Source organism: Eucalyptus grandis, chromosome 6, assembly GCF_016545825.1.
Source record: "Eucalyptus grandis isolate ANBG69807.140 chromosome 6, ASM1654582v1, whole genome shotgun sequence".
NCBI classification, from domain to species: domain Eukaryota; kingdom Viridiplantae; phylum Streptophyta; class Magnoliopsida; order Myrtales; family Myrtaceae; genus Eucalyptus; species Eucalyptus grandis.
Window position 1 is genome coordinate 32,949,998 of NC_052617.1, and position 11,860 is coordinate 32,961,857.

General features: G+C 40.2%; 1 protein-coding gene across 6 annotated transcripts; it reads left to right on the forward strand.

Moving 5' to 3' along the window:
* The first annotated feature begins 913 nt into the window (after nucleotides 1-913).
* LOC120294816 lies at nucleotides 914-11,334 on the forward strand. 6 transcript variants are annotated; one of them, XR_005552145.1, is made up of 10 exons: nucleotides 914-1,251; nucleotides 2,715-3,460; nucleotides 4,406-6,096; nucleotides 6,478-6,650; nucleotides 6,723-7,374; nucleotides 7,458-7,539; nucleotides 9,006-9,053; nucleotides 9,618-10,089; nucleotides 10,183-10,240; nucleotides 11,003-11,334. XR_005552145.1 is itself a non-coding variant. In XM_039315467.1 (9 exons), the coding sequence occupies exons 1-9, from the start codon at nucleotides 924-926 to the stop codon at nucleotides 10,221-10,223; spliced, it is 3,885 nt and encodes a 1,294-aa protein (XP_039171401.1). In that variant the 5' UTR covers nucleotides 914-923; the 3' UTR covers nucleotides 10,224-11,334. The 6 variants fall into 6 exon arrangements, 2 of the variants coding, with proteins under 2 accessions (XP_039171401.1, XP_039171400.1); XR_005552142.1 differs by having other exon boundaries at nucleotides 9,618-10,240; nucleotides 10,975-11,334; XR_005552144.1 differs by having other exon boundaries at nucleotides 9,618-10,240.
* Nucleotides 11,335-11,860: the final 526 nt, after the last annotated feature.

Genomic DNA, 11,860 nt, shown 5'->3' on the forward strand with positions numbered 1-11,860 from the left:
TAAAAAGGTGAGGACAATGGTGTCGATTCTGTCGAATTGGCTCCACGTACTCCATTTCCTCTCCGGTTTCTTCTCCTTTCCGGGATGATTGCAATTGGTGGCCCTACACGGAAACGTCACCTCCAATTTTCTAATGCCGGTGAATCCAAAGTCTCTCCTAATTTTCTTTATGTCACTTTCCATTCACTTCTGGTGATGTTGCAAAAGGTACTAATCAATTGGTTAGCTAATCAATCGCCGAAAACCGGTCTATCCTGATTGGTAAACGCGATATTTTGACGTCTTAACACCTTTAAGATCTTCTGTCTGCCTAATAAGAACAAAATACCTCATCACGAAGGACATACACAATGCGACAGAGAAAGCTTGGATTTATCTTGACATGAAGTTAAGAAAGTTTGAAGAGAAACCCGAAAAAACACTGAGTTTGGAGACAATTTTGCTCAAGCGATCATTGTAATCCATCGCTCTCTCGTCCACATACATTCAAATTGTATTTCGAGCTCACTAAAGTTTGCACGATTTTGCCATTGCAGCTCCAATGGTTACGATAATATCATCTAAAACCGATATGAAGTACAGGTCAAACTCAACCAATTTTTGGGACTTGCAAGGTGTTTCACAGGCCTTCCGATAGCGGGTGCTTACCGCTGTAGCCTCGGCTCATCCAAAAAAGTTTTTTTTTTTTTTTTTAACAGCAAAAGTTGGGGATGTGGAAATGGGCCTCTTCAAACGAGATCATGGGCTTGGCTTGGGGGGACAAAAAGCCCAAGAAGTAATTAGCCCGATGGGCTAATTAGCAGGGGCACGTGCGTCCTTTCGCTGTTCCGGTTTACTCCGACTCGGAGGTGTAATTCCACCATTGCCCTCCGTTCCCACAAAAGGAAGACCGGCGCGCGTGCACCGCACCCCTCTCCACAGCCATGGCCGCGTCCGAGCAGCCTCTGAAGAAGCGCAAGCTCTACGAGCCCCAGCCGGAACCGCCCCCAACGCCGCCGCCGCCGCCCCACCAGCCGCCGCAGCCGCCGCCGCCCCCCGCCGCCCCAAACCCTAGCCCGCCCCGACCCCGCCGCCGCGCCGCCCCGGGGCCGCCGTCCCAGGAGGAAATCGCCGCGAGGAGGAGGAACAGGGAAGCGATTCGGGGCGTGTACGAGGCCTACAAGCGGATTAGGTTTTGCATTGGCCAGAAGGAGCCGCGCCCCGCGCCCGAATTGGAGCCGGCTTATCTGTCCCTCATTGCTGCCGCGCGAGGTGAGAGTTGATTTCGCTTTCTCGATTGTCTCCGCTTGTTCGGATTGATTCTTAGTTTGTGTAGCGACTGGTGGAGTGAGGTGATTGCGTTATGTCTGTTCGATTGTTGAGTTTGGTAATGGTGATAATATCTAATGTCTGAGTGCTCTTTTGTTCTTTCCCCTAGATAAAATTTGATCTTATTGATCGAGCAAAAAGGGTTCTTCAAAGTTATCTCCGGTGCTCTACTATTTTCTCACATTATGTTGAATTATCAGCAGCGTACTCTCCTTGGGTTGAAAATTCTCTAGGGATTGAAGCAAAGTATAACCTTGTTGTTGATTTTATTCTCCCTAACTAGAGGACGGAAGTGGTTTGATTTTCCATATTCAAGACTCTTGTATTGACTTGTCTTTTGGAACTAGCTGCTGGCTTTAGAAGATCAATTGGTAAGAAAAGCAATTTCTTTTGTAAAGTAGACATAGATATGGGAACTTTCTCTGAGTACATTCATTTAGAAAGGGTTCAGGAAAAAAAAATTGTTGAACATATATGCAGTTAATTGAAATGTAATTTGGTCTATGCAGATCAACTTAACCTTTTAAAGCCGAGTTTACATTTGTGTTTCTCACAAGTTTTGTTAAACATCATCGCTTTTCTGGATCCAAATGAAATTTGATGACCTAGACATTATTCTTTGTTAATTTTGGACATTTATGTAGCTTCTCAGCTGATCAGAAATTTCCCAAAAGTCATTTGTCTGGATCCCTTATGAACTTATTTCTCAGAAAAATGTGTCTCTTAATAGGCTGGAAGTTTGATTCACTGATATAAGTGGCGTGTGGGATTCTGGCCTGATATATTTGAGAGATGTAAGGAGTTGATTGAAATCGTTAAAGAGTTTAAGAACTTAATTATTCTGTCATAAATATAAAGTGGTGGATGATTTTGATACAGAAACATTAAATTGACAATGCTAATATGCTTTAGATCCTGAGGAGAAGCATTTTGTGATGCAAAAAGTTGTTTGTTGATTGTTTGATTCCAGATTTTTGAGATATTTGTTAGTTGTGGATCACAATGAAGGATCTATTCTACTTTCAACAATGAAAAAAAAAAAAAAAAAAAAAAAAAATTGACCCAAAAGATTAATCTGGTTTCTTATCTGGTGATCACAAGATTTCTTGCTTCAATTTGACCTCTAGCTGGCTGTTATCTTGTTGTTTGAGGATTTTCTTTTACTATGGTATTTTAGAACTCAAACTTGTGCATGTTTGCATTTTCTGGGCTTCTATGTTTTTTGCGCTGTGTGTGATCCATCTCATCCATCTAGTATGGGAGCATCAATCTATGCGTGTATCCTGGAAGATGCCCTGACCATGCCATGTGAAGTTATTGTTCGTTTTTTGCTTCCAATTATCCTGCCTCTTCATTTAAAGGCACATGAGTCAGCAGGAATGCTTCACTCCTTCTTCTCTACGCAGGTTGTTCTAGTGTGCAACGGATTGTGGTTGATCTTATTCCCCGATACGCATCATACTGTCCGACTGCTCTTGAAGCCGCAACAAAAGTCTTAGTCAATATGTACAATTGGAACCTTGCAATTATGACCAAGGGAGGGGATGCTGATGGAATTGCATTTCAGACTACTAAAGCCTGCATTCTTGGTCTAGTTGATGTTTGCTGCGCAGCTTCTTCATTGGCACCAACATCATCTGTTATCCGAGGCATATGCATGACCGTTTTTAACAATGTGCTCAACTTTTTCATGTCCTCTTTTGAGGGAAGTAGTATTGTCCAGATCATTGGTAAACAAAATTTGAGGATGCCAGATTCTGATGAGATCTTTTCTGAGCTCAAGCTAAAATGTTTAGATGGAGATGATTCTCCACTTATTAGATTGTCTAAGTTGCGTGCACTGAGTGCCCTTCGGATCTTCTGTGCTTGTACTAAGAACATGCTCGAGGCTTGTTTTGAGCTCCTTAACTCCTCTATAAAGGAAGGAACTCAAAATGGAGGATTTTATTTCCTAAATCAGGTAACGAGCAGGCTTGATGCTGATGATGTGGCTTGCCTTATGGATGACTCAAGTGATGAAGCTAAGTCATGTACAGGTTCTGTTAGAACCAGCAGAGACAGGAATGAGGTTGTGAGTGTGGACCTACCATTAGATGGCAAAAGTTCCTCTATGAATGGATCTTTAGTTCCGAAGAATTGCTTGTTAGGACTGGTAATACTTGGATCTCTTCTCTTCATCCCGTCATTATCTTTATTTCAGCATTAGTTTTTGCTCTTTACTGTATTTTGCTAGTGGCAGCTTTTTGTTAGAAGTGTTCATAGGCAATGCTTTACTTGGCTGGAGTGTGCTACTTGCATTGTCTTGCCCCTTCAGAACTGTAAATTTCTGGATTCTGCTACTTACTAGAATGAAAAGTGATTTACATAATGCTATTGGTGTTCTGTGTTGTGGTTCTTTTATGATGTCACATTTAATTTCATTATGCTGCTAACTAATGGATATTTTGCTCAAAACGAACTTGGGAGAACTTTTATAACTGTAAGGCATTTCTGGTCTCTGTTCACAGCATTTCACAATTGCCTTTGAAGGATGGATGATCTTGTTAGCATCATGCACATATCTTGGTTTAGCAAAATGATTTGATCAAATAGGTGAAGGGGTATGTGTTCAAACTGAAGTTGACAATAAGTTGTAAGGGATTAGGTTAATAAATGTCTTCAGGGTAGTTCAATGTTCTAGCAGCGAGGGCTTGTAGCTACATGCTAGACAGGGACTAGAGAGTTCTTGAACCACCAAACAATCTTAAACATTTATTTTCTTACTGAAGACTGTCTTAAGTATCTTGGTTGAAATCGTGTAAAGTTGGGACCTGTGAGGTTGGACTGGCCTGCTCAGTTGACTCAGTTGGCTTTCCATTATGGTCAAACCTGGTCCAATCCATATTTTCAATGAAGATGCAAACTGTATAACCAAACTGAATTTCAAATTGGACTTCCCCCATATTAAAATATTGATGACAAGGATAACTTTTTGTTGAACATGCCAAATGTTTGATGAAGTTGTGTATCTTTTACATGTGAGTTGATGATGTGCCTGTTGAATTATCTTTTTATGGTTTCTCAGTGGTAGCGGCTGTTGACTAGCTTTTTAATGCAGGCAATTGCCAAAGATTCATCCTTGAGAACTTGGATTGTTAGGAAGTGCAAGAAATTAAAAAGATTGGCATCTTCTAAAGCTATGTCAGAAACATTATCTGCCTTTGAAGGCTGCTTAGAGTCTCTGAGTGAACTGGTCAACTTAGAGGAGAGTCTAGGAGATAGTGATGAAGATGATTTTAATCCGTGCACATCTTTTAGCGGACATTATTTGAGGCGTGGGGTTTCTAATCAGTGTTCTATCCCCAGCAAATCATCTTGGGAAGATGATAATGTAAGATCTCATAATGGATCATGCAGTGAAGATTTTAGCCATAAATACCCTAATCAACATTTAGAACCTCAGGCTTGTGAGGTTCCTCTTGAGATGGATCATCACTCTAAGATTGGTGATCATGGTCGCTCAGGATCCAGGTCCTCATGCCTTGAGATTGTAGAAAATGGTGAATTTTCAGGTAGCATATCTTCTTGCACACCCAGAGATGTGCCTGAGCGCCAGTTGGTTTCACCTGGCAACAGATCCCAATCATATTTCAGGACTAATTCTTTGAAAGGCAGGAAGGACTTTTCTTATATTGACTCTAATCATGTCCTTAAAGCAGAGGCAACCTCACCTCACATGAGATCATCTGCAGGAAGTGCACCAAATAGTTTTTCCCCTAAGGGTAATTATGCGGTACCAAGTGGCTTTCCGAGTCAAATGGTTTGGTTCTCAGATGGTGAACCAGCAGCTATGGATGTATACTCTGCTTCTAACCAGCTGTGGGTGGGTGCTTTGGGTCATGATGTATCTGAAGCTCATGTGAGATTTGAGGCAGATAAATTTGGTCCTGTTGAACATTTATTTTTCTATCCAAGAAAACGGTTTGCACTGGTTGAGTATAGAAATATCATGGATTCTATTAGGGCTCGGAATCATATGCGAAGACATCTTCCATGGTGCATTAAGTTTTTGGACATAGGACTAGGAACTAGGGGATCTGTAAATGGTGTGGCCGTTGGTTATAGCAATTTTGTTTATATCGGGAATGTTTTGGGTCAGTGGATGAAGGACGAGTTACTGAATGAATCAAGGAAAGCACTTTACAAAGGTCCTTATACAGTTACAGATCTAGGCAATGAAGGTGCGATGCTACTGGAGTTTGAAACTCCTGAGGAAGCTTGTGCTGTGATGACTCATCTAAGACAGTATCGAATGGAAATGATTAAACGCCTGCCACCAGGGCCAAGTAATTTTAGAATATCTCCCATTGATACTCCCGGATCTTCAAGAAGCAATAACTATGCAAGCTTTTCTAACAATAATATTGGCTCACCTCAGTCTCAGAGAGTGCCTCAGAGCCCTGCTGGCAGCTCTAGGATGTCTCCCCTACATTCTTTACTCTCTTCGTTGCGTTCTAAGTATAATGTTGGAAACTGGCAATCTGCAACCTTGAGAGGAGAAAATAAAATGCCATCAAGCACTCTTTGGATACAGCATCCCCCAAATGCCAACTCTTACATCATGGATGATGAAATATTGGCCATTTGCAAACTTGCTATTGGCAATGTAGGCTCCATCATTCAGGTGACCCGCAATAATACGCATGTGGGATGTGGCTGGGTGGTTGAATGCAGCAGCGTTGATGCTGCCATTTCTGTTTTGAGAAATCTTCAGGCCTGTCCTCAGATGTTCCTTCAGATTGAATTCAGGTTTGGGCTGTGTTATTGGATTCTTCTGATCAAATCAACTTTCTTTGTTCTTTATTATTGTTGTCATCGCAGCTGTTGTTTTAAAATGTCTCTCCATCTCTCACACAATCAAAATCAAAGAAAGAGTCCAAATGTGGGGGCTTTTGTTATAAAAGCTAGACCATAACTTTGCATTGTTGAGGATAAAATCTGTTACGAGGGGTCGCAAGTTGTGTATGCTTTCTGAAAATCTGTTTCTGAGGTAGTTTATTATCTGCTAGTGTTTTTGGAATGGGAATATCTGCCTTTAATTCTTCCATATCAGCTTTTAGGGAAATTCCCTACCTTTTGAACTCTCTCTCTTTTTTTTTTTTTTTTTTTTTTTTGGGGATTTCTGAACAGTCAATTGGCAAAGCAACAAGGCCCTCCTGTCTCATTAAATCCAGAGAGTAGTTCAATGGGTTTAGTCTCCCCAAGGTTGAGAACTGAGAAAAATGGAACCGCATTAGAAGCTGCACAATGGGATGCTTCTGTTGGTGCTGAGCAGAACATGGCGGTGGATTCTTCACAGTGTGGTATTTATTTATGTTCACTAAGTCATCTCCCATTTAAAAGCGGGAATTGTGTATTGACTCCCAATCTTGCAGGTCCACCTGTGGTTTCTTGTACAAATGGAGGAGCATGGATGTACAACAAGCCCGAAGTTGAACAGCAGTCAGCTTCCGGGAGCATATCATGCATGCCAGTCGCAGCACAAGGACCGGTTCTGGCACCTCAGCAAATTCCAGCATCTCCATACATGAGACCCATGTATTTTACCCCACCCAATCCATGGGATGTACAAGGTTCTAGTCATCACATGCCTCTGAATCCAATAACAGGGTCAGTTCAAAGTAATTTTCAAACCAATGCCGTTGCTGCCCCTTATCCTCCTCCTTCTGTGACCCCTCTGGCACAGATACAGGGAAACATGGTGAGGAATGACCAAACTTTTATCCCTCCTGTGCCTTTGACATCCCAACCACCTCAGCCTGATATGCCACCTCCGCTACCTCCATCTCCCCCTCCTTTACCTCAGTCACAACCACCTTCAGCCCCACCTCCACCAAATTCTCCTCCCCCTCCTCCACCTCCTCCCCCTGTCGGAGAATCCTCCAACGAGAAAAGGTCAGGACATGATCCTCAGTACAAGTGGCAGGGAAAATTATCTAAAAGTGGAGTTCACTACTGCACAATTCATGCATTCAGAGTGGATTCAAATACGTGCAAATATTCAAATGGCCTCTCTGAACCTACTGAGTAAGAATGTTGTCACCATTTTGCATCAACTTCTTGGGGTGAACTAATCACTAAGGTTGTTTTCATGCTGATAATTTGTGCAGGTGGCCCGTTAAACTAGATATGACAAAACGTACTGATTTTCGGCATGTAAGGTCAACATTTACCAGTACTCCGCCACATAGGGTGAGTGCGCTACTTCTTGTTCCTTGTTCTTTCATTTGCTATCTTACATTTGATTTTATTTTCTGGCCTACCTTGGAAACCTTGTGTTTTCATGGTTCCACCCACGCTAATTACCTTGAAGTTCTAAAACTTTCAATTCACCTTTGACTTTGCTGTCAGATTCAAATGTATCCCTTCTTAAATAATTGGTCAGTCTGACAATATGACCTCTAAGAAGTAGTTATTGGGGCATTAAAATAATGCCTCATCAACTAGAAAGAAGAAACAAAGGCAAGAGTAATTGCTAGTCATATGGTTCATACCTGTCCAGTTTTATATAATGGTCCAGATCTGTGTATACTATTTGTATGTGCAACCTATATTAAAATTGTAGAAATAAAAGTTGGGGGTAGATTGGAAAGTTAGGTATAAAATAAAGTAAAGAAATCCGTAAAGATTGGATTTACTAGCTACTTGGGGCTAGTTTTTTAAGTTTTCAAGGTTGAAGAAAAGCAATTGTGTGTATATAATCGTGCCTGTGTGGTTTCAACTGTGATTTCTTTGTTTGTTAAACTGCTACTTCTGGATTTTGATTGTATAGAGCTTTCAAAGTTTGGTATAGAATCAGAAAAATCCTGGAAGTATGGGAGATTTTCAGTTAGTGAAGTCTTTCTAACGATGCTTGCAAGATAAGCCAAACTGTCTCCGTGAGTATATAATTAGGCCTGGGTTGTTCGAAATGTGAAACTTAAGTTTGACAAGGTGCCACCTCAGGATGGGAATTGTAAACCGATCTTTTGCTAGGAGAAATTTTAGTTTGTTGCCAGAAAGTCTGGATCCAAGCAAGGAAGATATTGTTCTAGATAATTCTGTCTGTTGCTGATGTCCCTTGAGTAGCTACTTATGCTGAACACTTTGAAGCCTTAGGTTAAGGAGATACCTAGCATCAACTTCTGCCCTTGATTTTTGTCATCAAACCTGTTGCGCTTCATTTTTCTCACTGTGCAGCTTAATCAGTGAATTTGGTTTGTTACAAATGGGTAATGCCGGAGATTTGATGTTTTAACCTGCCACAGGTTAAAATTGTCAATGTGTTTATATTGAAGTGTGCTATTAATCTCTCCTTGGGGCAGTTAATCATTGCATTGTTACCTTATTTTGATTTGCTGTGATGTGCATCTGGAACAATGCTGTAGCAATATATTTGCTTGGTCATATTAATATCAAGGTTAAGTATATGAGTTCCTTAAGAGCTCTGGTTAAGTATACTTAATGAGGTAGGTTTCAATTTCCAAAGCATTGACTACACATAGCATGGTTGCAAGCTTTCCTCATAACTAGTGTGGGGTGCTTGTTACCAAAATCCTTGATATTGTTAAATTCCAAAAATTTAAGTAATGCTGAGAAAAGAGAAATTTCTTTCAACACCTGTAATAGTTGTTTCAGAACTCTTAATGGTATTCTCATTGGTTGCCCCTGTGATGCAGAGAGAAGTGTGCCAGCTGATCCCGTCTTCTGCAGCTGACTGTAAAGGCGTAAGTTGATAACTTGTCTTCTTTTTTATTTTCTAACAATTGATCAAATCATGAAAACCAAATGAACTTTTTTATCCATACCCCTTTTTATGGTAGAAATTGATTGGATTGTAGATCCGCCGAAGTTCTTCCTTTTCAAAAAATGGCATGGACCTGGCCTAAGAATCTATTTGTTTATGACAAATCAGCAAGGGACACTTAAATAATGGTGAAAATCTTTTTTGCTTAATGGCGACATGTTTAGATTGTTCTAGTCTATTCTAAAAAAATGAAAATCTAAACCATTGTACTGATGATAAAAGAAATTTAATGTATTCTAGACACCTGATTTGAAGTAGTGAAAAATGGTAGTTTGGACAACTATAAGCGAATTCTTGCAAATCCCTAACATTTCAATTGTGTTTATCAGCTTCCATCTCGTTTCATTGATTACAAGTCTTTATATTATCTGTGTATCCTCACGTAGTGGTGTGAATTCATATTGATCATGGATGTGCCCCCTTGTGAAACATTTGCTTAAGGTCTTACCATTGTTTTTTTTTTTTTTTTTTTAACTCTTTTCAGTTTCAGGATTTTATATCGTACTTGAAGCAGAGGGAATGTGCTGGAGTTATTAAAATTCCTGCTGTAAATTCTATATGGGCAAGGCTCCTGTTTATTCTTCCTTATTCACAGGACATTTGTTCTCTGCTCTCGATCGCTCCTAATCCAGTCGACTGCCTTCTTGTGTTGGTTTTGCCAAAAGAAACGAACTTTGAGTGGGTGTGATCTTATTAAGTTAATGGCAGTTTGAGAGCTTGTACATTAATGCCTTGCAGATGGTTGCTTCACATTGTCGTGTGACATGTAATGAGGAAGGCACTGCCCAGAAAAAGTAAATTCTGTTGGCATTGGCAATCATCTGTGCCTTTGTGAGTGGGGGGTCAGATCTGGCTCCAATAATGCTCGATGGCAGAATTAGTTTAACCAGTTCTGTGTACATTGTACGTTGTACAGCAACCATCGTGAAAAAAATTTTGCTTCCTGGTATCAGCAGGTACTTCTGGAACTTAAAGATTGCTTACCATTTGAGTTTATGGGGAGCTTTCAGGTCCTCAGGATCTGACAGCGCACTTTTGAACTTTTCTAGTTGATAAAGTATAGTATGGTTCAGGCTTGCAAACTCTCTAGCGTTACTGTGGCTGGAGGTAAGAGTTAATATTTGACTCAATGGAGCAATATCTTCATTTTGCTTTTACATAAAGAACTATCTGCTTTTGTTTAAAATAGTAGTTTTGAATCTTCCTCGAAGACTTTAAAATGTATGGCTTCTTATCTAGCCTCCTACCTGATAGTGGCCCTTTGAGGTTTGTTTTGGGATATGGATCCTCTGACTAAGAAGAATAGTCCCTACTGATAAATGGCAGAAGACATTTAGAATTGTGGCTGTGAGATGCAGCATAGACTATCGATGAATTCCATTATTTTGGTGCTTTATACCACACGGTAAACAGTCTTGTACATGCACATAAAAATTTAGTGGACTTACGTAGGCTTTTCTTTTTCCCGAGGACATGGTTTTTTTTTTTTCTTAGGCAATATGATTTTGATGCATGTTTGCATTTTGTTTATGACACTGTTATGTTAGTCGATTTACATTATTTTTGAGGAAGTTGCAAAGAAGACTTGGATCTTTCCCCTGAGGAATAGGAAATTGTTCATAGAAAGGAAGCGATGGAATACCCTAACAGCATGGATGGATTTTAAGTTCATGAAATGGGTTTCTTCTTGTTTACCTCCGACGACTTTGGTTCCTTCTCATGTGGAATGACTTCTTGTGTCAGGTTTCCTTAACAAAGAAAATATAAGTGTTTCAGATTCTATGTCCTTGTAGTTACATTGTATTTCCTTCCTTCTGTACTTACTTGTAAATGTTGTGAAGATTGAGAACGGAAAAAGCCCTGATACAGCTGTCTCCAGTGTGGCCGGCGTGCTTGGGAGAATGAAAGGCTGCCCACAGTCGAAGAAGATAAGTCTTTTAACGGATCCTTCCTCTTCTATTGAACCGGTGAAATCTGTGTCGCATTTGTTCTGGCTCCTAGATGTTTTTGCTCATGTGACGCTGATTGCAAAAGAGAAGTTTCTTATGGAGGGAGTTGTTTGTACTTTTGTCTAGGTCAAGTTCGAGTTCTTAGGATTTAAAGGTGTCTCAAAGCTAGATCTTTGCTCCCTTTTAGTTTTATCTCTGTATTCATTCTTTACATCTTTAGCATGAAAATCAATTGACCCTCTTCTCATTTTAGTTGGAGACGTGCACGATTGATGAGAGCATGCACTTTTGCGCGCCCCTTTGAAAATCTATGGGCTCGCGACATCGCACGCTTGTTCTAGAAGTTATAGGATGCTGAACAGTGAGCACGATATGCCTATAATTGCTTCCTCATGTGGTTCCTATTACGTTTGTTTCGCTGTTCAATTTATAGCTTAAGCTAGTGGTCGAAAAGCCTTATGCGTATCAGGTGACTAATCCATGCCTTTGCTATATTCAGAGATGTCGTGTTCGTTCGATTTCATGTGGCAACGAGCTCAGTACTATTAACATAATGTAACATGACTTTCACTTTTCATCCTCATCGTTTCTCATTAAGCCTTTGAAATCTAAATTTTGTTGGGCGTGAAACACTCGAATATGCAAATTACCATGTTAACGTCTAATTTTTCAAATGTTTTTTTAAATATTTATGACATATTGTCCTTTCGAAAGATTTTGGATGTAAATTTGAGTGGACAGATGCCTAAACAAATTTCCTTTTTTGCTAAAATCATGG

Bases quoted from the DNA above. Each gene is read 5' to 3' on its own strand.
- LOC120294816 (XM_039315466.1), top strand. From the start codon at position 924: ATGGCCGCGTCCGAGCAGCCTCTGAAGAAGCGCAAGCTCTACGAGCCC. The intron at 1,252-2,714 runs GTGAGAGTTGAT...TTCTCTACGCAG, and splicing joins CCTCATTGCTGCCGCGCGAG to GTTGTTCTAGTGTGCAACGG. The intron at 6,097-6,477 runs GTTTGGGCTGTG...ATTTCTGAACAG, and splicing joins TTCCTTCAGATTGAATTCAG to TCAATTGGCAAAGCAACAAG.